Source organism: Salvelinus namaycush, chromosome 15 (genome assembly GCF_016432855.1).
Source record: "Salvelinus namaycush isolate Seneca chromosome 15, SaNama_1.0, whole genome shotgun sequence".
Classification (NCBI taxonomy): domain Eukaryota; kingdom Metazoa; phylum Chordata; class Actinopteri; order Salmoniformes; family Salmonidae; genus Salvelinus; species Salvelinus namaycush.
In genome coordinates, this window is record NC_052321.1 from 1,109,345 (window position 1) to 1,136,611 (window position 27,267).

The following is a 27,267-nucleotide window of genomic DNA, read 5'->3' on the forward strand; positions in this document are numbered from 1 at the left end:
ATGGTTACAACGTTAGACAGCAGTTTTTGTGTTACAATAATTGATAGAAGATTTAGATTATTTATGTTTCCTAAATTATACTCACTGACACTACAGTATTTCCAGTGTGATATTTGGAGTGTATTATTTGAGATGTGTCATTTTTGCAGTGTTTGTGTTTTCGTTTGATCACGTTACAATAGGTCCATCATGTATGTACCTTTGTCATTCAAATTGAGAATTTTACCAACCATTAGGCACTTGGAGTCATATTCAGTAATGTCTGGAATAGAATACAGTGAATTTGTTGAGTTCCTATTCCTTAAAGAAGGCAGGGCCAAGCTCAAAACGGTTCTGAACAATCACAGATCCAATATTGTCCCTGCAAGTCCCGCCCCCTACTCTCTGTTTACCAATCAACATCCTCTTTCCGAGCTGCCTGCCTACGTCACTTTATGTGACTGGGCTCAGCCAACCGGCTTGCTCCTTACCGTTGACGTCACTAACTAGACAGTTCCCTCCAGCAGCAGAGAGCTTCATTTTCTCATCTGCTTTTGTGCTAAAATGGAGGCTGGCCCTTTACCTTAAGTGGATTGCCTTCCTGGTCGAGTTTAGATGTTGACATGCAATAAAGCTGGAATCAGGATGGTTGTGGATGCACCTAATTCCAATGGGCCTTTCCAGCCAGTGGCTCTAATGCACTTCAGAGGTACGTAGGAACCATTGTTACATTTTGTCCTCGAGAAGAGAGACAGCATTTCTCTATCTGTTCTGTTCCCCTCCGTTGGTTATTGGCTGATTTGTCACCAAGATGGGAAGATAAGCTTTAAGGGTCTTTGTTTCAGAAGGATAGACGTTTGGAAAGGGTTTTATTGTTTCCTTATAGGGGATCAGGGGATGGTTTTCTTAGGGATTGCAGGCAGAGCTTCATGAAAAGATTGAGAAAAAGCTGGTTTTTCTACTCTCTCTGCCCATCCCCCGCACAGCCCAGTGAGGTCATAGCCTAGGGAAGGTTTTCATTATGTTTCTCTCTGTGTGTTTTGAGAGAGTGATTTGTATGTTTTTATTTATTTGTAAGAGTTTTTTAAGAGGTAGGAGAAATACATGAATGGGGTACGGCAGACTTGGCCTGTGTTCGTTACCTCTTTTTTCTGGCCCATGGTTTGTCACACTCCAGTTAATCTGGGCACAAATTGGCCAGAGGTGTAGTTTACTGCCTCCGCTGCAGCAGCCCCTTTTCTGCTTCTGCTGCCTCCCCGCCCTTATCTGTCTTCCTTCCTCTTCCCAACGAAGGAGAGGTCGCCACCGCCAAAGAAGGGCAAAAGCCTGTAATTTCCCTCCCCTGAAACAACATACCTTTGAGAGTCACAGTTAGTAGGCTAATAGGCTAGCAGTAGGCTAATAGGCTAGCAGTAGGCTAATAGGCTAGCAGTAGGCTAATAGGCTAGCAGTAGGCTAATAGGCTAGCAGTAGGCTAATAGGCTAGCAGTAGGCTAATAGGCTAGCAGTAGGCTAATAGGCTAGCAGTAGGCTAATAGGCTAGCAGTAGGCTAATAGGCTAGCAGTAGGCTAATAGGCTAGCAGTAGGCTAATAGGCTAGCAGTAGGCACATTTAGTAAGCTCTGGGCTAGCCAGCACACTGAGTCAATAGCACGCAGACATGGCCTTTTCTGGAAAGGTGGGCCTATGCCCCCCACTGTTCTGTGAAAGCCAATGGAGTTGGTGGTGTTGAATAAGATCCATTATGGTCTGGGAAGTTATTGATTTGGTTGTGAATTGGAGTCGACCAACACCCCTACATTGAATGAGATTCATTTGTTTTGAACAATCAAGTGGTCTCTCTCCCTCATCCCCTGTGTCCTTGTAAGACATCGGAGGCTCCCTCTTGCTAATATAATAGGAAAAAAGGCAGTAGAAAGGCCTTAGACGTATTATTCAGAAAGAAAGGTACAATGGGAATGTGGAGAATGCGATGGGTGCATTGTGTTTTGCTAATGAGGCATGTTTGACCTATTCAGAGCCCATGTCTTTGCCAGTGACCTGTCAAAATAATAAAAAAAATAAATGTCACTGGTCCTTTGTGGCTCAGTTGGTAAAGCATGGCACTTGCAACGTCAGGGTCATGGGTTTGATTCCCGTTGGGGCCACCCATATGAGAAAATAAAAATGTATGTATGCATGCACGCATGGTTGTAAATTGCTTTGGACTATAGTTTCTACTAAATGACATATATTATAAACCGGGTCGTTTGAGTTCTGGATGCTGATTGGCTGAAAGCCGTTGTATATTTAAGCAATAAGGCACGAGGAGGTGTGGTATATGGCCAATATACCACAGCTAAGGGCTGTTCTTATGCTCAACGCAGAGTGACTGGATACAGCCCTTAGCCGTGGAATATTGGCCATATACCACAAACCCCTGAGGTGCCTTATTGATATTATAAACTGGTTACCAACGTAATTAGAGCAGTAAAAATAAATATTTTGTCATACCCGTGGTATACCACAGCTGTCAGGCAATCAGTATTCAAGGCTCGAACCACTCAGTTTATAACAGACCTTATGTCACATTGGAGCTCCTTGCTAAAGCCATTTATTGGCTGTAATACCACTATCTTGAAATAAACAACCAAAATGTTTGCCTGGAAAGTTTTTCACAACTTACAGTAGCCCGTACTGAAACAGATTGCGATTTTTTTGTTAACTATTATGTGATTATGACCTACGGAAATGTCACTCTTAACCCAATGTGACTCCCATTACTGCTGTTATTATAGTCACGTAAAGATGATCAAGGCTGCCTCTGTGACACTATTGTGTCCTATAGTAATGGGGGTTACATCAGGGTTAACGTAGATGCTTTTATCTCTCTTGCACATCCCATTAGAGGGTATTTTAGGCACATGTACAGTAACTTTATCAGCAAGCGTTTTTGTAATTGGAGAAGTCTGCACATGACATAGGCAAGGTAAGGGTGCATGCAGAGCTGGTGATTTTAACTGACAGTGGCACTGTTAGATTACTTTAGAATGCATTATTGATCCTTCATTCTGTCCTTGTTTCCTTGCGGTAAACACAAATCTATAAGTGATTGGATGGCTGAAAGAAATGTCACTGCCTTTATTACTTTGCCCAATCCAAACAATGTGGATTTGTGAGGCCTTTCTGATGTATTCGAACTGAGTCTTTGCCTAGTGGCAAATACCCACCAGCAGAAATGGAATGCCATTTGAATCTTTGCGTGTCAAAACAGACATGTCAAATAACTTGTTGACCAATCAGGACCTGAATGACTGCACGTCTCAATCATTTAACACATTCATACTTTTTTTAACCATTTTTTAGTTATTACTAATTTATTACACTCGTATTTCATTTGTCTCAATGACACGTATGCTATGATGCTGGTAAAGTTTTGTTTCGAGCACCTGCTTCTGCCGCACTAGCGCAAACGCACTTCCCCAAGCTCTGGACAGTGCTGGTCATAAAGCTAGCAAAATGACAATCTGTTTCAGTAGCTATAGTTAGTTTGCTAGCTATCTAGTTAGGTGTCGTCATTTAAAATACCCCTAATTTATAAAGACAGTTCCTATTATGATTAACTGGTGGTCGGACCCACCTATGTGAAGCTAGCCACAATAGTGGAATTTGCAGTTTGCCTTCAAAATAAGTGATGCAATTTAATACAAATAGTGGAATAGATCACGCTAAACGATATAAAAACAAATGACACTAATTTGTTTATCTGTTGAAATCCCACTGGATGTATTCGACTTTAGAATTGCATTGGTGGCATACTTATTAACCTGTACAGCCTTACCCCCTGGCATTGATCCACAATCCATAGGTTATCAGTCGACTCAGTGACACCCAGAGAACATTAGCGTCGTAGCTCTTATTGCGGGACTCTGAAACCACTGTGAATTGAGGCACATTTATTGTACCAGTCAACCTACTATGTGTATTGAACACTATTCCAGAGGAAAAACAATTTAAGTTAGGCTGGGTTTCTGTATAGCACTTTGTGACATCTGCTGATGTAAAAAGGGCTTTATAAATACATTTGATTGACAATGTATGTTTTGGAGCCTGATAACCGAGGAGTACTTTGGGGGGAAGAAAGCTATTGGGTACTGAGAAGACCCATTTCATTGATCTCCAATCCTTAGGTAAGTCTGTACAGTGCAATATGAATGTCAATATGCACAATAGGCTGACTGGGGAGGTGATTTCCCACAGTCAAATTCCTGCAAATATTGGTGTCAACGAGTAGACTGATACCCCATTTCATTGCTCCACATTCCAATAGTCCAACCTTGTTTAATATTATCTAGTCTAAATATGGAATGATTCCAATTGTAACCTTCTGCATCGCTTTCTAAGAGCGACTTATTTTGAACGGTGAAATGCAAATTCCACTATTGTGCCTAATCGTTATTGTGGCTAGTTTCACAACACACAACCCGGTCCGGTCAAGCCATACTAGCTAGATGGCTGCTTGTAACGCTAGTTTTGGGCAACAAGGTTAAGTAGCTGGCTAGCTAGTTATTTCAATAGAAGAACAAGTGGCTACCTAGCTAATACTTACTCGCATGGATTCCTAAATCATTGCACAGAATATTGACAATGACAGCAGTTTCATTTGTTTTCAGGCTGGTTGTATTGGTGCTAGCTAGGTACCAAGCTAAAGCTAGCTAGCTACCCCAGAAGTTGCTAATAACATCTGTATCAAAGGTAATAGCAAACAATTTTGATCCTTGTCATTTTGGTCCTGATCCTATTTCAAATGCTCAAACAGTCGAACAAATAATGCCTTATTAGCAACGTAGTATTGTACAGCTTTGACTGTGATAGTAATGGTGGCGCTTGGCTTGCACATGCAAATTCGGCACACACAATATTCTATAATAGAACAGTGTTTGACGTATATTTTTTGACACGCGAAGACCCATATGGCGTTCCATAGCTTTAAACACACACCACCTTCACCTGCAGGGCCCGCTTGAAACCAGGGGTTGGATCCACAATTCTTTAACAATCGTTTAGTTCTGAACAGAACCACTTGTTATTTTTCAATCCATTCCGCTGTGCCGAACTGCAAAATAAAGTTCTGAACCTGTTCTAACTAACAAAAAAGTAGCAGTTTTATATATCATTCAATTCTTTTTAAACTTTACGTTAACTCGACCATTAAATGACTTAACGAATCAGTGTTTTGCATGTGTAAAGCTCAAGATGCGACTGAAATTTTGCGGGTGGGGAAAGAGCTAGAGAGGGTGGAGGAGGCTTGTCTTGAAGCGCTGGGAATCTTGTTATGACATACATTATCTATGTAAGGTAGAGCTCCGAGACAGGAACCACCAAGACTCTTCCTAGAGCTGGCCGCCCGGCCAAGCTGAGCAACCCGGGGAGAAAGGCTTTGTTCAGGGAGGTGACCATTAACTTAATGGTCACTCTGACAGAGATGGGAGAAAAATTCCAGAAGGACAACCAACTCTGCAGCACTCCACCAATCAGGCCTTTATTATAGAGTGGCCCGACATAAGCCACTCCTCAGTAAAAGGCACATGACAGGACGCTTGGAGTTTTCCAAAAGACACCTAAAGACTCTCAGACCATGAGAAACAAGCTTCTCTGGTCTGATGAAACCAAGATTGAACTCTTTGGCCTGAATGCCAAGCATCATGTCTGGAAGAAACCTGTCACCATCCCTATGGTGAAGCATGGTGGTAACAGCATCATGCTGTGGGGATGTTTTTTTGCGACAGGAACTGAGAGACTAGCCAGGATCGAGGGAAAGATGAACGGAGCAAAGTATAGAGATCCTTGATGAGAACCTGCTCCAGAGCGCTCAGGACCTCAGACAGAGCCCGGACTTGAACCTGATCCAACATCTCTGGTGAGACCTGAAAATAGCTGTGCATCAACGCTCCCCATCCAACCTGACAGAGCTTGAGAGGATCTGCAGAGAAGAATGGAAGAAACTATCCAAATACAGGTGTGCCAAGCTTGTAGCGTCAAACCCAGGAAGACTCGATGCAGTAATCGCTGCCAAAGGTGCTTCAACAAGGTACTGAGTAAAGGGTCTGAAATACTTTTGTAAATGTGGTGTTTCAGATTTATAAATGTGCAAACATATCTGAACCAGTTTTTGCTTCATCATTATGGGGTATTTTGTGTGTGTTGCCTGGAGATTGAGAAACAGCTTCTGGCTCTCGATCCCAGCTTTGATGCACCTGCACCTTCTGGATGGCAGTGGGGTGAACAGGCCGTAGCTTGGGTGGCTGACGTCCTTGGCCTTCCTGTGACACCAGGTGCTGTAGATGACCTGGATGGCAGGCAGTGTGCCCCCGGGGATGCGTTGGGCTGACCGCACCACCCTCTGGAGAGCCCTGCGGTTGCAGGCGGTCAGGGTCTTAGGGGCCAAGCTGAATTTCTTCAGCTTCCTGAGGTTGAAGAGGCGCAGTTGCGCCTTCACCACGCCGTCTGTGTGGATGGAACATTTCAGGTTGTCAGGGATGTGCACGGCGAGGAACTTTTCACCCTCTCCACTGCGGCCCCGTCAATGTGGATGGGGGTGTGCTCTTTCTGCTGTTTCCTGAAGTCCACAGTCAGCTTCTTCGTTTTGTTGAGGAAGAGGTTATTTTCCTGGCATCACTCCGCCAGGGCTCTCTTCTCCTCCCTGTAGGCTGTCATGTCATTGTTGGTAATCAGGTCTAATCATTAGCCTTCACCAAGACAGTTTACAGCCTATAGAAAATAATTGTGTACTCACTTGATAACAATACATTCCTCATTGCACTGTGTTGTAAAAACGTAGGCCTAATCAATAGTGGAGCGTTGCATCCCCGGGGACCACTGAGCATAGCCTGGAGGAACAGACAGATATGCCATTTCATAATCTGTTTCCTTTTTTTGTGCACTTTGACTGGTAAATATTTGGCCTACAGCCCTAATATTTAGCTTTTTACTTTGGCTACACACATCACTGGCCTCTCTTCTAGCTGTTTCCATGCGCAATAGGCTACGCAAGCCTCTCCGCTATAGGCCGTTCCTCTTATTGTGAATTTCCAGGTAAAGTGACTATGCATAGATATTAAACGGTGAGTAGCTGCAGTGTTAGAACAATGGGGGGGGGGGGTGTCAATATAAATAGTCCAGATGGCCATTTTGATTAATTGTTCAGTAGTCTTATGGGTCGGTGGTAGAAGCTTTTAAGGAGCCTTTTGGACCAAGTCTTGGCGCTCCGGTACCGCTTGTCGTACGGTAGCCGAGAGAACAGTCTGACTTGGGTGACTAGTGTTTTGGGCGTAACTCTGACACTGCCTAGTGTCTGACACTGGCCATTTTGAGGCTGTAATCAAACCCACAAATGCTGATGTTCCAGATACTCAACTAGTCTAAAGAAGGCCAGTTTTCAGCTGTGCTAACATAATTGAAAAGGGTTTTTCTAGTGATCAATTTCTAGTGATCAATAAACTTGGATTAGCTAACACAATGTGCCATTGGAACACCGGAGTGTTGGTTGCTGATAATGGGCCTCTCTACGCCTATGTAGATATTCCATAAAAAAATCAGCCGTTTCCAGCTGCAATAGTCATTTACAACATTAACAATGTCTACACTGTATTTCTGATCAATTTTATATTTTAATGGGGGAAAAAATGTGCTTTTCTTTCAAAAACAAGGACATTTCTAAGTGACCCCAAACTTTTGAACGGTAGTGTAGGTCCTGGAAGTCAGGAAGCTTGGCCCCGTGATGTAGTGGGACGTACGCATTACCCTCTGTGTAGCGCCTTACAGTCGTATACCAAGAAGTTGCCATACCAGGCCGTGATGCAACCGGTCAGGATGCTCTCAATGGTGCAGCTGTAGATTATATATATATATATATTTTTTGAGGATCTGGGGACACATACCAAATCTTTCCAGTCTCCTGGGGGGGTGTGTTGTTGTGCCATCTTCACGGCTGTCTTGTGTCATGACGTTGCCCTCTTTGGGTACAGCGAGCACCATCCCCCTCTCTCTATCTCCTACACTCAGGCTGCTGCGACCTCAGGTGGTAAATTCCTGGAGGAGATTATCTCCTCATGGCCACAGTATAGAGAGAGAGAGAGTGAGTTTCATAGAGAGGACAAAGGAATTTCTTCCACCTCACAGAACTGGAGAACCGAATGACATTTATGTTCTGGAGAAGGTACAAAAGATTGAAGAATCCAGCTACGAACTGGTCCGTTTGGTACAATTTTGTGAAACTCATGGGAGACAATACGTCCACATTACCATAACGCTGTTTATACAATAGCCTCAGTTATGAGGTTTACATCTAATTGTTGTGTAAGATGAGTGAGGGTGATACTGTTTGTGAAATTGTGTAATGTGATTTTGGACTGTTTTAATGAAGGAAACTCCAATTCCCTAAAGTTTCACTAAGTCATTGGCACGCCTCCAGGGGCACAGCCAGGACCTGGCGTCATGAGACAGCCTTTTCTGCTCTTCCGAATAAAACCCCCACCCGGGTTTTCTATCACCAGACCAGCTTACCTCGATAGCGAGAGGGCCAAGGTTTGAGAGGAGACCAGCTTACCTCAATTACGAGATGGCTAAAGGTTGCAGACCAGCTTACCACGAGAGGGCCAAGGTTTGAGTAGAGACCATAAACCTGAGTGTAAGCTAAGGTTTGAGTAGATGGCTGAATCTTTTAACCATACCACGTGGTTAAACTCTTAAACTATCGATACCGACAGAATATGAACTAGTATTTGATATTAATTAGTAGTCTGCAGCTAGGAATTCGGTATCATTGAACGCGAAGACTGACAACCGCCGAAACATCTATCTATAACGACATGAATGAATGTCACTCTGAACTATCCATTCTAACCACGACAGAGGGAGGACAGACTCCAACAGAAACAAACTTTTCAACAGAGATCCTGACGACACACTGAGCGAAAATATACATATTGATTGCAATTCTTCCCGAATGAGTGAGCGTTCATGTGCAAAGGATTAGCATTTCAATTGTTATAATTATCACTCTGTCTAACAAGCCGCCATACCGGTTTAGCCCACTAGGGCACATTCCCCGATCATTTCTTTGTAACCATATCTTGTTTGTTTTTTTGCATTTTGGTGAGTACTTAGTTAGTAAATAAATGATTTTAAGACAATTGATGTATGGATGACTCATAGTGAAGACTGGGTTCGTGCAGATAACCAACAATTTACGACATTTGGAATGAGACTAACGTGAGGTAAAGAAGAATTCATTCATCAGAAGACTAAGTGATCAGATATTAAAATATCTGAAAGTTTTATATTAGCAAAATTATAACTTTGTAATCTGAATATTTTCCTTGGTGCCCTGACTTCTGAGTTAATTACAGTTACATGTTTAAGTAGTTTAATCACGTAATAATAATTACAGAGAATTTATGATTTTGATTCATCTTCAGTTTAATGATGCCAAAGACACAACACTTGTCACTGACAAAGAATACACCATGAAAGCACTAAAGGGTCTTGTGTTACCACCTTATTAATAGGCAGTGTGCAGTAGGATGCATTGATCTGTTGATTGACAGGTGTAGGACTGTAGAGCAGTGGTTCCCAACCCTTTTCGGTTACTGTACCACCAACTGAATTTTGTTTTGATCGGAGTACCCCTGAAGTACCCCCTCGTTTTTATTTATTTATCAGTAGGCCTATGATCTCATTAGGCTTCTCAAGTTCCCCCAGGGTCCTAGTACCTCTGGTTGGGAACCACTGCTGTAGAATAATACATTTTCCTCTGGTGTGGATGCTCACCAACGTGTTAGTTATGAAACCTATAGTTGATCATTATCGCCTAGTTATCCTTTTATAGTTATTGGCTTGGTGGCAGGCCCTTAACTCTGACACATCTACTTGTAGGTAGGTCTAACTAACGTTAGCCAACTTGAGTGAAAATAAATATAAAATGACACTTGTTTACTTGACCTACTATGAGCTACTTAAGTCGAATCCATCACTTCCGTTGTTTGGCTGTGCCCATAGCAACGTATTAAGACAATTTGGTGGACAGTAAATGTTAATTTGACAGCTCTCTGTGCTGCAGCATGACAGCTCTCTGCGTCGAAACTGACCCCCCCCCCCCCAATACATTAAATTATGCGCTGTGGAATGTGTCCCATTTTGTGTATGTTGGCATGTTCTACTGACGTTATCTCTAGGGCTGGGCCATATGGCCTAAATCAGATCTCCGTTTATTTTTTTTTGCGTAACTGACGGACAATTTGCGCAATCTCGATTTTTAAAATGACAAAAATAAATTTCTCTTAAGCTTTGTTGTACAAGAGAAGGTTAAATACATTGAATTTCAAAAAGTCTGAAAAAGTCAAATGAATTCAGGCCTTGTGAAATTATTCCTCAGTTAAGCCTTCCACAACCATAAGGCCTGCTAATTATGTCATTATTTTATCTGAATAGTTTAACCTGCTTTCTTTGCAGTAATTACTGATCTGTCTTTGAAAATGCTATTTTTGTTAAATTTAACCAGAACCATGCATAATGCACATACACTTCTCGTAGCAGGCACTATAGAAAATGAACACAGGTCTTATCAACCATCTCTCAAGCACAAGCCCACGTGCTAGTGATTAGCCAGCTAATGTTTTTATTTCAAGTTTAGCCAACTTGGATCTATTTGCTAACAAGGCAGAACAGTTGAATTGTTATGAACACACCCTTCTATCCATCTCCAACTGTTTGAACAGCACGTTAGCCTGTCCACTTTGTTAAGATGCCTACCTTATTTCTCAGAATGAGAACGAGTTGCCAATTCCTTTTTATATAATTGTGTTTTTATGCATATTGCACACTTTGTATACATTTTTTTTTAAAGACGAGACTATTATACGTCTTTGGCTAAAATGCTACTGGCGGCATGTGGTTCTGAAATGCAACCTGAGCATACATTTGCCATAATCAATGATAATTGATAGTCCCGTTTCAGTAGTGTCTGCTCTGCAATTTGATGAGTTGAGACATCAAAAGGATATTGTTAGGAAAGTGAACTCCTATTGTCCATATGACTGATTCCAACAGAAATTGAACTTCAAATGCAAGTAGCGAGTTGAAACCACTTGTCAGAGGAAGGAGTGATATGTCATCGTCGTTGTTGTGTGTGTGTGAGACAGCCGGAGGGGCTTGGCAAAAAAAATACAAAAAATACTTCTATTGCGATACAGGCATTTGGAATATCGCTCACAAACATATATACATTGGAATTAATCAAATTAATTTGATATTGCCCAGCCCTAGTTCTCTGTCATGCTGACTGCCTGCCACCCTGCCATGGCAGATGAGGGATTAGTGATGGCATATGTGCCTGCTGTCTTTGTTTACATTGGCAGTGTTGTTATTGGTGACTTTGGGACATGGTGCAGGCTGTGCAGCAAGAGTGTATGTTCTGAGCATTTTGGTTACCAAGGTGGAAACAAAGTTCTTAATTAACTCTGTATAGTACGCACACACTTTTCAGTTGTGTATTTGACCAAATGAAGCGACTGACTACACATTTGTCAACTCTTATATATTGCCCCCCCCCCCCCCCCCCTTACACATCTGGCTTTTATATTTCCCCCCCCCCCTCCCCCACAAATCTACTTCTTTTGTGGGAACAGGCAAAGATGGCTTTTTTTATCTGAGTAGGGGACATAACATTTTGTCTGGTCAAGCAGGGATTTGAACTTGAATTTTGAGCAATAATTTTACTTTGCGTTTCAAATTCTATGAAGGACCTCCCCAGCTTTAAGACCATATGGGTTTATAAAGAAGTTGTCTCAAGTGAACAGGCTCAACTGGAATGTGTACTTCTGTTGACAGTGTATTTTTTTGGTTGACTATTTTTCTGTATGTTTGTTGCATGCAGTGAGCACTATTGAATTAAAAATGACATCTCTCTCCCTCAGACTGTGCTCCGGCGGAGCAGGAGAAGCTGTTTGTGCAGAAGCTGCGCCAGTGCTGCGTGCTTTTTGACTTCCTGTCAGACCCACTAAGTGACCTGAAATGGAAGGAAGTGAAGCGGGCGGCGCTGAGCGAGATGGTGGAGTACATCACGCACAACAGGAACGTCATCACAGAGCCCATCTACCCAGAGGTGGTGCACGTGGTGAGTGTCAGTAGACTGACTGGAGGAGAGGAGACACCCCTAAGGCCAGCTCGGGCGGGGTGTCTCTATGGCTGGGTAGGGCTGGTGCTATGATCATCTCTGCTACTGCCCAGAATGTGCTACTTTCTGACAGTCTGAGCTGTCCATCAGAATGTGCTACTATTGTGTCCCTACTGTTCAGAATTGAATACAAAGGGTAGGGTAGCACATGTTTCAATATTACCCAATGTGCAACCATAATCTCTAATCTCTATTGTGGGTAGCACATTCAGAGTGGGTAGGACAAACAACCTTCTGACAATCTGACCTACTGTTCAGGATGTGCTACCCCCAATTATTGAAAGCAATGACATTCAGAAAGAGCCGACGCGAGAGGTTTTACTCCGCCCCAAAATCTGTCCATGAAATTACGAATTTAGGAATTTTTGGAGGTCAATGAGTGTCGAATTTGGTCAACAAAAAAATGTAATCGCTAAACTCCTACATGAGGCTTATTTGATGAGTTAAGCCACTGCTTATAAGTTAAGTATAACTATAAGAAATCTAACATGTCAAATAAATTATCAAGCTCAGGACTCCATGCTTTTGGATTTCTGACTTGCTAGCTTGATGCCAAGATCAAGCTTCTTGGTGACAGCAGAGACATTCAATCCCCTCCTGGATCAATATCCCTGTTGCCTAAATTGTTTTGTGCATCATCAAATTAAATACAATAAAGTATGTGTATACAGTTGAAGTCGGACGTTTACATACACCTTAGCAAACTACGTTTAATCTCAGTTTTTCACAATTCCTGACGTTTAATCCTAGTAAAAATTCCCTGTTTTAGGTCAATTAGGATCACCGCTTTATTTTAATAATGTGAAATTTCAGAATAATAGTAGAGGGAATGATTTATTTCAGCTTTTATTTCTTTCATCACATTCCCAGTGGGTCAGAAGTTTACATACTTATTGAGTGTATTTGGTAGCATTGCCTTTTAAATTGTTTAACTTGGATCAAACGTTTTGAGTAGCCTTCCACAAGCTTCCCACAATAAGTTGGGTGAATTTTGGCCCATTCCTCCTGACAGAGCTGGTGTAACTGAGTCACGTTTGTAGGCCTCCATGCTCGCATACGCTTTTTCAGTTCTGCCCACACATTTTCAATGGGATTGAGGTCAGGGCTTTGTGATGGCCACTCCAATACCTTGACTTTGTTGTCCTTAAGCCATTTTTCCACAACTTTGGAAGTATGCTTGGGTTCATTGTCCATTTGGAAGACCCGATTGCGACCAAGCTTTAACTTCCTGACTGATGTCTTGAGATGTTGCTTCAATATATCCACAAAATTTTCCTACCTCATTATGCCATCTATTTTGTGAAGTGCACCAGTCCCTCCTGCAGCAAAGCACCCCCACAGCATGATGCTGCCACCCCCGTGCTTCACGGTTGGGATGGTGTTCTTCGGCTTGCAAGCCTCCCCCCTTTTCCTCCAAACATAGCGATGGTCATTATGGCCAAACAGTTCTATTTTTGTTTCATCAAACCAGAGGACATTTCTCCAAGAAGTTCGATCTTTGTCCCCATGTGCAGTTGCAAACCGTATTCTTCCATTTTTATGGTAGTTTTGGAGCAGTGGCTTCTTCCTTGCTGAGCGGCCTTTCAGGTTATGTCGATATAGGACTCGTTTTACTGTGGATATAGATACATTTGTACCCGTTTCCTCCAGCATCTTCACAAGGTCCTTTGCTGTTCTGGGATTGATTTGTACTTTTCGCACACAAGTACGTTCATCTCTAGGAGACAGAACGTGTCTCCTTCCAGAGTGTTATGACGGCTGCATGGTCCCATGGTGTTTATACTTGCGTACTATTGTTTGTACAGATGGACGTGGTATCTTCAGGTGTTTGGAAATTGCTCCCAAGGATGAACCAGACTTGTGGAGGTCTACACTTTTTTTCTGAGGTCTTGGCTGATTTCTTTTGATTTTCCCGTGATGTCAAGCAAAGAGGCACTGAGTTTGAAGGTAGGCCTTGAAATACATCCACAGGTACACCTCCAATTGACTCAAATGATGTCAATTAGCCTATCAGAAGCTTCTAAAGCCATGACATCATTTTCTGGAATTTTCCAAGCTGTTTAAAGGCACAGTCAACTTAGTGTATGTAAACTTCTGACCCACTGGAATTGTGATACAGTGAGTTATAAGTGAAAAAATCTGTCTGTAAACAATTGTTGGGAAAATTATGTGCCATGCACAAAGTAGATGTCCTAACCGACTTGCCAAAACTACAGTTTGTTAACAAGAAATGTGTGGAGTGGTTGAAAAATGAGTTTTAATGACTCCATCCTAAGTGTATGTCAGCTACCGACTTCAACTGTATGTGTTTTTACCCCGGTATGGTACAGAAACGGTATAACAGTATCAACATCTGGATACTGCTCAACCCTACTGCCCATGCTTTCACAGATGCTATAATGGTACAGATACAAAGATAAGTCCCCTATCTCTATGGCCTGTTGTTCACTTGTGTATCTGCCCCCTCATTGGCTAGAATGGTCACACCTGATCTCGCCTTCCATCTTTGAGGACATGTATTTCCATTAGTCAAGTGACTGCTCGAACATCTTGTCAATATAATAGACAATCTTTGGCAATGAGGAAAGTTGGAATTGACTTCCAGAATTGACATGAACCCTGGTTACGGCTCAATAGGAAGTAGCTATGGATGTCAAAGCCATGAAAAAAATTAAATAAATTAGAATTGAAATATGGAGCGCGAAGCAATACTCTGCATGCGTGCCACCCAGTTAAGTTAGCCCATCGTGGTTTTAAATGTGAAGTGTCATTATGGCTCGGCGTAATGCTTTCATGGATAAGTGTAAAAGCAGCAAACCTTTCCATGTGTCAAAACCTTCCGTTTAGTCCTGATTTAAAAATATATATATTAATTTCATAATTCTTCGCCCGAATGCCTAATCTCCAACTCTAGTCTTCCTTGTCTGTCTGACGTCAACACCCATGTCCAGTCTGAAATGTTTCTCTAGAATAGATCTAAGCTTCCATATGTAGCTGGGCAGCTAATGAGAGTTATTATAATAATTTGACTGAATTAAAAAAACGTCCCTCTTTTGAATGAATGGATCTTCAAATCCAGAGAACTCTTAAATATCTTCAAAAGGCAGTTCATTATTCGAATTACATACAGACAAGATGACATATTAAAATGTGAAACACATCTCTCTCTTTTTTTCCAAAGCTAAATCTGGGTTTGAACATAGCGTACCTAGCTATCAGCCCAACAGAAATAGCAGTGTTCTATTCCTCAGGCCAACTGCACTGTCTCATGATCTGTCTTCACTGGCAGAAGCAGTTATAGCACCCCACAGTCAGTCAGTTATAGCACCCTACAGTCAGTCAGTTGATGTTCAGAGACAATTGGTAACCCACTTGGGTCAAAGGAAAGAACGGTGCCAAGTGGATACTAACTAGGGACGTGTTTTGAATACTTCAGACCCCCCCCCCCCCTTTCTTCCCTTCCTTGTTCCCTTGAGGTAAACACAGGTCTAGAAGTGATTTTAGATGGGATAACGTGCTCTTGTCTATCACTTTCACTAATTCAGCTCTGTGACTAGTTTAGGGCTATGCAACTGGCTGTCCGCAGGCCAAATCCAGACCGTTTTTATTGATTTAGACTGGCCCTTTGATCAATTCTGAACATTAAAAAATATCTCATCCAAACTCTGACTTTCAGTGTCGAAATGACCAGTACTATAGTGGGTTGTCTGGGTTTTAGCGGTTTCTAGCGCCTTTGTTGCATTTTGACTATTTTCTTTATTTTGAATTTGGCTCTATCGTTTTGAATGGTTTAAGCTACAAAATACTTCTGAAAGCTACGACTCTAAGGAACACGTACGTGCCTTTTTTGTTTCCCCCTCTGACGCTCACAAGGACTTGTTTGAAGGGAGTGAGACAAACAATGCACCAAATGACAGAGGGAAATGAATTCAAAGCATACTTCCTTCAGACTGAAATTTGGCATTACCTGATTTGACATATTTTTGTTATTTATTGAGATGCTTAGTTAATTTTTTTTTTTAGATTACTTAAAGTTTTAGGAAGCTTTTATTAGTTGAAAAAAAATAAAAATAACAATGGTTGCTTCTTTTCCTTTTCAATTATGATCTAATTGTTGGGTTGTGACATCGTCTTTCTAAATTACTTTTAGCAACGCTTAAGAGAACTCCTTTTATTGGTGTCGCTTTTTTTTTTTTTTTTTTTATACATTTCTTCAGAATAAACACGTAGCACATTTTTTTAAATAGATATAGATATATAGATTTTTTTTTTTTTTACATCTGGCCCCAGTAAGAATATAGTTGAATAGCCCTGGTTTAAGGTATGACGGAAAGGTCAAGTATGTGTTCTTGTCAATTCTGTTACATTCAATGTAAAACAACAGCCACTGAAGCAATTTGACTCCATACTGGCCTTCATCACTGTGGTCTACTGACTCTGAATATACTCTTTTGCTTCTCCCCCCCCTCCTTAGTTTGCGGTGAACATGTTCCGAACGTTGCCTCCGTCGTCCAACCCCACAGGAGCAGAGTTCGACCCCGAGGAGGACGAGCCTACGCTTGAGGCTGCATGGCCACATCTCCAGGTACCTAGGGATATTTACTAACCCAGCTCACATGGCCTGGGTCGTGTTAATTACGCACCAAAATGAAGAAAACAGACTTAAACCGGAAGGAACTACATGGACTTTTACCCGGCAAATTTGTTTTCAGTTGCGTGTCCTAATGAACACACGACCCTGCTGTTTGAGTAAGAATGAAGTGTTGCAGACCTTACATTCTCTCAAGTACAGTGCTGTATAATTAAAGTATCTAATCAGCATAAACAGTCATTGGACCTTCCTTACCTCTCGGCTTGGACAAAAAGAGCACGTCTGTTTTTATTATCGATCATTGTGATAGGATGTTATATACAGATATTTCCCACCAAATTACTGACGCTGTTATGTGATCTAATGAAAATTAGGTTGTCTAATTATGTGATCTTATGAAACATATTTTAGATTTTTTACCAAGCGTTTTTGTAAGGAAGGGCACTTGCTATGCATTCTGCAAATTATGCATTTTAAAAATGTTTTCTTTCCAGCTCGTCTACGAATTTTTCCTTCGGTTTTTAGAATCTCCTGACTTTCAACCGAACATAGCAAAGAAGTACATCGACCAGAAGTTTGTGATGCAGGTAAGAGCTGAAAGAAACATAGATTATGCATTTTAAATTGTCCAAATGGACAAGTAAAACAAAATCACTCAAATCACAATATCAAACAATTAGGCTACTCCGATCAGAATTGGATCAGTGTCTTCCTGATGCGATGTTTAGCTCAGTGTCCTCCCAATCTCTGCAGAGTGCATCGGAGTGAAATTAATATTGACCTACATTGACTGGCACGAATGGTCTTTTAATCATGCAGTCGTGAGATGTGTTTTTGAGACAAAGTGAGCCTAGCTGTGTTTACACATTTGTTGATAATAATTACTAGTGTGGGGTCTTCCCGGGTGGCGCAGCGGTATAAGGCACTGTATCGCAGTGCTTGAGGCATCACTACAGACCTGGGTTCGATCCCAGGCTGTGTCACAACCGGCTGTAACCGGGAGTCCCATAGGGCGGCGCACAATTGGCCCGGCATCGTCCGGATTAGGGGAGGGTTTGGCAGGGGGGGCTTTACTTTGCTCATCATGCTCTAGTGACTCCATGTGGCGGGCCGGGTGCCTGCAGGCTGATTTCGGTCGTCTGTTGAATAGTGTTTCCTTCGACACATTGGTGCTTCCAGGTTAGGCGGGCAGGTGTTAAGGAGCGCGGTTTGGCGGGTCATGTTTCGGAGACAAGATGCTGCAAGGAGACAAGATGGTAATTGGATCGCAATTGGATATCACGAAATTGGGAGAAAAAGCGGGGTAAAATTTAAAAAATCCCAGTTATAGCAATGAAAATCCTAGAAAAGTAATGGTGTGCATCACCTGTGTGTGGGCTGTTGCCAGAGGGGAGGGAGACATTTGCGCAGCAGGTAAAATAAAGATATACAACAGACTTAACTACATGGCCAATTCAAAATATATTGTGTAGTTTAGCTAGTTAACTATTTAGCTATTAGCATGTATTCATTTTATGTCCAATGTCCTAAAATAACTTTCCACCGGCACTCATGTAGAACCGCAAATGCCCGACACCCAGTTGGTACAGGTGCTCATGTGGAACCGCAAATCCTGAATACTCCAATTGTAAAACCTTCAAGCGCTCAAAATTGGCCAGGATTCGCCTCCTAACCTATACTGACCATGTAATTCTGACAAAGTTACTAATTGACAAGTAACTCCTATGACCTATGCTGTCAAGATTTCCCCTGAATATTTTAACCTTTACAAATGGATAAACATCTTTGTTAGCTACCTCGTCCTACTTAGCCTTTTGATCCCTGGTTCTTTGAATGAGGGAATTATTTTATAAAGACAAAGTATTTAGATGTAGTTGTAATATTGCAGGGAGACCAACCCTCCTCCTGGAGTGTCCAGGAGAGCTACGGAGTGTCCAGGCTTTTGCTCCAGACCTGCTCTACCATGGCTCATTTTGTTTAAAAAAACATGAGCTGCTCAACAGGACCTTGATAAGCTAACTCTTGTGTTTTGAGCAGGGTTGGATCAAAGGCCTGCACGCCCAGTAGCTCTCCAGGTGTGGGGTGGGGGGGTTGACAGACCACGTGTTTTATACTTTAGCCTATCAGTGCAATATTTAACTTTGGGGAGGGTTAGGTGCCTTGCGCATGGCACAACGGCAAGAGATGCACTACATGGGATCAGAGACCAGCAGTCTTCCATTGTCAACACCAGTGATACTAATGAAGGATATTTTTATTCAAGCGTTTCCTTGCATCATACAACACAATTTTCAGTCACATTTTTTGGCACATGGTGTTACAAACCATTTTATTTACTAAAGAAATCTTTCCTAAAAAAAAAAAAGTTAAACGTTAAGCACTGGAGGGATGTCATGTGTCCACAGCTTTTAGACCTGTTTGACAGTGAAGACCCACGGGAGAGGGACTTCCTCAAAACAACTCTCCACAGGATATATGGGAAGTTCCTGGGACTACGGGCCTACATCAGAAAACACATCAATAATATATTTTATAGGTGAGTTTAATCTTAGCCGCTTTTGTTTTTATGTCAGATATTTTAACACATCAAATCGATTGCTAAAGATTCAGTGGGGACAACGTGGTTTTTTTGTTGTTGTTTCAAACCACTAAGAAATGGATGTTTGTTTGTGTAACTAAAATGTAATGTCTCTGTTTTTGACAGGTTTATCTATGAGACTGAGCACCATAATGGAATAGCAGAATTACTGGAGATACTTGGAAGGTACACCTTAAGCTCTAACTCGGCGTGTATTGCAGTACAGTTAGTTATTTTGGACTTTTATCCAGTCTCATAATGTCTTCTGGACTGCAGATAGGATCTCTAACCATTGCTCTGCTGCTGTTTTATCCTTTTATCTGTTTCATATTCATTACTATTTTGAGTTCAGTTGAAATGATTTAGATTAGAATCATTCTAATTGTAATTTGTTTCTCTCTTTCATAGTATAATCAATGGGTTTGCCTTACCACTAAAAGAGGAGCACAAGATATTCCTTTTAAAGGTCCTGTTGCCTTTGCACAAAGTCAAATCACTTAGTGTCTACCATCCGCAGGTAAGCCCTTGTGTCTGTCTAGGGTCTGGGTCGTGTTCATTGGGTACAAAATGGAAGAAAACAGACTGAAACGGGGGGGAGGGACTTCCTTGTCCAATAAGAAACGTGTGTTTTCGTTTTCCGTTGACAGATTTGATTTAATATTTTATTCATCTCCAATGGCGACAGCTAGTCTTACTGGGGTCCGACCATAACGAAAAGGACATTACAAAATACTTTAGAATTTAACATGTAGTGTGTGTGGACATTTTAAAACGTTTTCCATTGTGTGACCCTAATGAACACGACACAGCTCTGATTGTTCTATCAGCCATGCTGCCCTGGGCTCTGTTCAAGAGGGTGCGACGTTACAGAATGTTCACACAGAAATACAGTGTGTACAACAGACATGATTCTCTGCCATCAATAATAGGGAGCTGTTTCAGCTCTATTTAATCCCTTTCTATCTGCCACATTCTGATTGTTCTGCCCCTTTTGCCCTACTGAATGCACACTATGGAAATGACTGATATTAGGTGTAGGTCAGGCAGTGGGGCTTGTTTCCAATGGGGCCTGGCCTGGCTGCTACAAGCTAGCTGGAATCAGATATCTGCTATTCACAAGCCAGAATTACTATGAAGACAAAGGTCCTTGTCAGGGGCCTCTCTCTTTCTGGGCCAGCCTCTTGCTCGCACTGTTTCTCTCGGTGTCTGCCGGGACTGTTTCATTAGATAGATTGATAGATATATATATATATATAATGAAACTGCTGTGCTATACATTGCTCTATGGACCATAGCATAATATCTACATTACAGCTCGATCAACTGTGTTAGAGCTAGCCTAATGCAAAATGAGAACACCTCACAAAAAGTCAGTTTGTTACATTGCAGTTATACTGCTAGTATTACGGAGTCCAACGTATTACAGTTACTGCAACTTCATGACTGCAATTATTTGTTAGTGACTATTGTCGTTGTGAATGTCAACACAATTAGACTGATTTTAGGATCAGCCAGTAATTGTGTCCCATTGTCTTTTTGTCCCCCCTAGTTGGCATACTGTGTGGTGCAGTTTCTAGAGAAGGACAGCACTCTCACTGAACCAGTAAGTTGTGAAATTTCTGCTCACAAGTAAGGTGTATTGATTACCCCTTCAGTGACGTTGTATTCCCTCTTCTCAGAAGGTTTTTTGTATTGCAATGCATATCGACCCATTGATAAAAACGGATCGGTTACACTTTATAATCCTACTACGACTGACGCTCATCAGATGTGGCAGGGCTTGCATACTATTAAGGATTACAAAGGGAAACCGAGCTGCCCAGTGACCAGATGGGCAAAAAAAATAAAAATGATGCTCTCTTCGAGGCAAGCAACACTGAAGCGTGCATGAGAGCACCAGCTGTTCCAGGCGGCTGTGTGATCACGCTCTCCGTAGCCGATTTGAGCAAGACCTTTTAAACAGGTCAACATTCACAAGGCCGCGGGGCCAGACGGATTCCCAGGACGCCTACTCCGAGCATCACACGGACCAACTGGCACTGACATTTTCAATCTCCCTGACCGAGTCTGTAATACCAACATGTTTCAAGCAGACCACCATAGTCCCTGTGCCCAAGAACGCGATGGTAACCTGCCTAAAATGATTACCGCTCGTAGCACTCACGTCGGTGGCCATGAAGTACTTTGAAAGGGTGGTCATGGCTCACATCAACACCATCATCCCGGAAACCCTAGACCCACTCCAATTCTCATACCGCCCCAACAGATCCACAGATGACGCAATCTCACTTGCACTCCACACTGCCCTTTCCCACCCGGACCAAAGGAACATCTACAGTTGAAGTCGGAAGTTTACATATACCTTAGCCAAATACATTTAAACTCAGTTTTTCACAATTCCTGACATTTAATCCTTGTAACAATTCCCTGTCTTAGGTCAGTTAGTATAACCACTTTATTTTAAGAATGTGAAATGTCACAATAATAGTAGGGACTTTATTTGGGCTTTTATTTCTTTCATCACATTCCCAGTGGGTCAGAAGTTTACATACACTCAATTAGTATTGGGTAGCATTGCCTTTAAATTGTTTAACTTGGGTCAAACGTTTTGGGTAGCCTTCCACAAGCTTCCCACAATAAGTTGGGTGAATTTTGGCCTATTCCTCCTGACAAAGCTGGTGTAACTGAGTCAGGTTTGAAGGCCTCCTTGTTCACACACACAATTTCAGTTTTGCCCACATTTTCTATAGGAGTGAGGTCAGGGCTTTGTGATGGCCACTCCAATACCTTGACTTTGTCATCCTTAAGCCATTTTTCCACAACTTTGGAAGTATGCTTGGGGTCATTGTCCATTTGGAAGACCTATTTGCAACCAAGCTTTAACTTCCTGCCTGATGTCTTGATGTTGCTTCAATATATCCACAATTTTCCTACCTCATGATGCCATCTATTCTGTGAAGTGCACCAGTCCCTCCTGCAGCAAAGCACCCGCACAACATGATGCTGCCACCCTCGTGCTTCACAGTTGGGATGGTGTTCTTCGGCTTGCAAGCCTCCCCCTTTTTCCTCCAAACAAAACAATGGTCATTATGGCCAAACAGTTCTATTTTTGTTTCATCAGACCAGAGGACATTTCTCCAAAAAGTACAATCTTTGTCCCCATGTGCAGTTGCAAACCGTAGTCTGGCTTTTTTATGGGGGTTTTGGAGCAGTGGCTTCTGCCTCGCTGAGCGGCCTTACAGGTTATGTCGATATAGGAGTCATTTTACTGTGGATATAGATATGTTTGTACCAGTTTCCTCCAGCATCTTCACAAGGTCCTTTGCTGTTGTTCTGGAATTGATTTGTACTTTTCGCACACAAGTACGTTCATCTCTAGGAGACAGAATGCGTCTCCTTCCTGAGCGGTAGGACGGCTGCATGTTCCCATGGTGTTTATACTTGCATACTATTGTTTGTACAGATGAATGTGGTATCTTCAGGCGTTTGGAAATTGCTCCCAAGGATGAACCAGACTTGTGGAGGTCTACACTTTTTTTCTGAGGTCTTGGCTGATATCTTTTGATTTTCCCATGATGTCACGCATAGTCACTGAGTTTGAAGGTAGGCCTTGAAATACATCCACATCCACAATACATCCAATTGACTCAACTGATGTCAATTAGCCGATCAGAAGCTTCTAAAGCCATGCCATCATTTTCTGGAGTTTTCCAAGCTGTTTAAAGGCACAGTCAACTTAGTGTATGTAAACTTCTGACACACTGGAATTGTGATACAGTGAGTTATAAGTGAAATAATCTGTCTGTAAACAATTGTTGGGAAAATTACTTGTGTCATGCACAAAGCAGATGTCCTAACCGACTTGCCAAAACTATAGTTTGTTATCAAGAAATTTGTGGAGTGGTTGAAAAACGAGTTTTAATGACTCCACCCTAAGTATATGTAACCTTCCGACTTCAACTGTATGTGAGATTGCTGTTCATTGACTACAGCTCAGTGTTCACCACCGTAGTGCCTACAAAGCTCATCACTAAGCTAAGGACCCTGGGACTAAACACCTCCCTCTGCAACTGGATACTGGACTTTCATCCGGCCGGCCGCCGGTGGTAAGGGTAGGTAACAACACATCCACCATGCTGACCCTCAACACAGGGGCCCCTCAGGGGTGCGTGCTTAGGCCCCTCCTGTACTCCCTGTTCACCCACGACTGCACGGCCACGCACGACTCCAACACCATCATTAAGTTCGCTGACGACACAACGGTGGTAGGCCTGATCACCGACAACGAGACAGACTATAGGGAGGAGGTCAGAGACCTGGCAGTGTGGGTGCCAGGACAACAACCTCTCCTTAACGTGAGCAAGACAAAGGAGCTGATCGTGGCCTACAGGAAAAGGAGGGCCGAACACGCCCCCATTCACATCGACGGTGCTGTAGTGGAGTGTGTCGAGAGCTTGGCGTCTACATCACCAACAAACTATCATGGTCCAAATTAGAGGTCGACTGAGTATGATTTTTCAACACCGATATCGATTATTGGATGACCAAAAAAAGCAGATTTAAAAATGTATTTAAAATAAACAATATATATAATATATTTGTAATTATGACAATTACAACAATACTGAATGAACAATGAACACCTATCTAAACTTAATATAATAAATAAATAACAATCGATTTAGTCTCAAATAAATAATGAAACATGTTCAATTTGGTTTAAATAATGCAAAAACGGTGTTGGAGAAGGAAGTAAAAGTGCAGTATGTGCCATGTAAAAAAAGCTAATGTTTAAGTTCCTTGCTCAGAACATGGGAACATATGAAAGCTGGTGGTTCTTTTTAACATGAGTCTTCAATATTCCCAGTTAAGAAGATTTAGGTTGTTGTAGTTATAGGAATTATAGGACTATTTCTCTCTCCCATTTGTATTTCATATCTTTGACTATTGCATGTTCATATAGGCACTATAGTATTGCTTCCTAATTTTGGGAATTGGTAGGTTTGAAGTCATAAACAGTGCAGTGCTTCAAGCATTGCGAAGAGCTGCTGGCAAACGCAGGAATGTGCTGTTTGAGTGAATGCTTACGAGCATGCTGCTGCCTACCACCGCTCAGACTGCTCTATCAAATATCAAATCATAGGCCCAAACTGTTGCATATACCCTGATTCTGCTTGCATTGAACGCAAGAGAAGTGACACAATTTCCCTAGTTAATATTGCCTGCAAAGTGAATTTCTTAACTAAATATGCAGGTAAAAAAATATATATACTTGTGTATTGATTTTAAGGAAGGCATTGATGTTTATGGTTAGGTACATTGGTGCAACGACAGTGCTTTTTTTACGCGAATGCGCTTGTTAAATCATCACCTGTTTGGCAAAGTAGGCTGTGATTCGATGATAAATGAACAGGCACCGCAATGATTATTTGCAACGCAGGACAAGCTAGTTAAACTAGTAAAATCATCAATGTGTAGTTAACTAGTGATTGTGAAGATTTTTTTTTTTTTATATGATTCGGTCGACCTCTAGTCCAAACACGGCAAGACACATATTCCCCCTCAGGAGACTCAAAAGATTTGTCATTGGTCCCCAGATCCTCAAAAGGTTCTACAGCTGCACTATCGAGAGCATCCTGACTGGTTGCATCACCACCTGGTATGGCAACTGCTCAGCATCTGACCATAAGGTTCTATAGAGGGTAGTGCGTACGGCCCAGTACATCACTGGGGCCAAGCTTCCTGCCATCCCCCCCTTTCTTTTTACTGCTGCTACTTGCTGTTTATCTAGGCATAGGCAATTTTACCCCTACGTTAATTTGTGGAATTTCTTTCCTTCTTAATGCGTTTGAGCCAAACAGTTGTGTTGTGACATGGTAGGGGTGGTATACAGAAGATGGCGCTATTTGGTAAAATACTATATTATGGCAAGAATGGCTCAAATATGAAAATTTAAATGACAGTCCACCATTACTTTCAGACATGAAGCTCAGTCAATCTGGAACATTTCAAGAACTTTGAAAAGTTCTTCAAGTGCAGTCGCAAAAACCATCAAGCGCTATGATGAAACTGGCTCTCATGAGGACGGCCACAGGAAAGGAAGACCTAGAGTTACCTCTGCTGCACAGGAAAAGTTAATTAGTTACCAGCCTCAGAAATTGCAGCCCAAATAAATGCTTCACAGAGTTCAAGTAACAGACACATCTCAACATCAACTGTTCAGAGGAGACTGAATCATGCCTTCATGGTGAAATTGCTGGAAAGAAACCACCTCTAAAGGACACCAATAAGAACAACAGACTGCTTGGGCCAAGAAACACGAGCAATGGACATTAGACCGGTGGAAATCTGTCCTTTTGGTCTGATGTGTCTTTGAGACGCAGAGTAGGTGAACGGATGATCTCTGCATGTGTGGTTCCCACTGAAGCATGGAGGTGGTGGTGTGGGGATGCTTTGCTGGTGACATTGTCAGTGATTTATTTAGAATTCAAGGCACACTTAACCAGCATGGCTACCACAGCATTCTGCAGCGATATGCCATCCCAGCTGGTTTGCGCTTAGTGGGACTATCATTTATTTTTCAACAGGACAATGCCCCAACACACCTCCAGGCTGTGTAAGGGCTATTTGTTCACGAAGGAAAGTGATGGAGTGCTGCATCAGATGATCTGGCCTCCACAATCACCCGACCTCAACCCAATTGAGATGGTTTGGGATGAGTTGGACTGCAGAGTGAAGGAAAAGCAGCCATCAAGTGCTCAGCATATGTGGGAACTCCTTCAAGACTGTTGGAAAAGCATTCCTCATGAAGCTGGTTGAGAGAATACCAAGAGTGTGCAAAGCTGTCAAGGCAAAGGGTGGCTTTGAAGAATCGCAAATATATTTAATTTTGTAACTTTTTTTGTTTACTATTTGATTCCATATGTGTTATTTCATAGTTTGTCTTAACTATTATTCTACAATGTATGAAATAGTCAAATTAAAGAAAAACCCTAGAATGAGTAGGTGTGCCCAAACATTTGACTGGTGCTGTACATGTACAAATTACCTCGACTAACCTGTACCCCCGTACATTGACTTGGTACCGATACCTGCTGTATATAGCCTTGTTATTTAAATAAAAAATGTAACTACGCTAGTCAGTTGAGAACAAATTCATATTTACAATGACGGCCTACCCAGGCCAAAACCGGATGCCGCTGGGCCAATTGTGCGCTGCCCTATGGGACTCCCAATCACGACCGGATGTAATACAGGCTGGATTCGAACCAGGGACTGTAGTCATGTCTCTTGCACTAAGATGCAGTGCCTTAGACCGCTGCCCCACTCGGGAGCTTTTATTGTTACTTTTTAAAAAACTTTAGTCTATTTAGTAATTATTTTCTTAACTGTGTTAAGGGCTTAAGCATTTCACGGTAAGGTCTGCACTTGTTGTATTCGGCGCATGTGACAAATAATTTATTAACTTTAATGAACATTAATGTGTGTAAATGCTCTTTGCATGTTAACATACACTATTTATAAAAAGTTCAATTTAAAGTTAAAGTAATGTTTTTGCTTATTCATGAACATTATTGTGTGTGTTACTCACTGATCTGTTGGTCAATATCCACTCCGCTCCCTGCTCAATGTGTCTCCCAGGTGGTCATGGCCCTTCTGAAATACTGGCCCAAGACTCACTCCCCCAAAGAGGTGATGTTCCTTAACGAGCTGGAAGAGATTCTAGACGTCATCGAGCCGTCCGAGTTTGTCAAGGTCATGGAGCCACTGTTCAGGCAGCTGGCCAAGTGTGTGTCCAGCCCACACTTCCAGGTGACTGACCCCATGCCATGGGAACCCTGTTATTGGTGACCTTTTGACTTTTAGTCATTACGGTTATGTGGGAAAGTGAATTTGAGTAGTGAA

The 27,267-nt window shown here is 42.1% G+C and overlaps 1 protein-coding gene across 2 annotated transcripts in view; it reads left to right on the forward strand.

Annotated features, from left to right (window-relative positions):
• Positions 1 to 520: 520 nt before the first annotated feature.
• Positions 521 to 27,267, forward strand: part of LOC120060094 (serine/threonine-protein phosphatase 2A 56 kDa regulatory subunit gamma isoform) — a 32,833-nt gene continuing 6,086 nt past the window's right edge. For both annotated transcript variants that reach the window (XM_039009160.1, XM_039009159.1), the window contains exons 1-9: positions 521 to 688; positions 11,934 to 12,133; positions 16,668 to 16,778; positions 17,279 to 17,371; positions 19,190 to 19,320; positions 19,489 to 19,548; positions 19,771 to 19,879; positions 20,912 to 20,965; positions 27,004 to 27,174. In XM_039009160.1, coding sequence (XP_038865088.1) covers positions 595 to 688; positions 11,934 to 12,133; positions 16,668 to 16,778; positions 17,279 to 17,371; positions 19,190 to 19,320; positions 19,489 to 19,548; positions 19,771 to 19,879; positions 20,912 to 20,965; positions 27,004 to 27,174 — 1,023 coding nt within the window. In that variant the 5' untranslated portion in view covers positions 521 to 594. The remainder of the gene's footprint in view (positions 689 to 11,933; positions 12,134 to 16,667; positions 16,779 to 17,278; positions 17,372 to 19,189; positions 19,321 to 19,488; positions 19,549 to 19,770; positions 19,880 to 20,911; positions 20,966 to 27,003; positions 27,175 to 27,267) is intronic.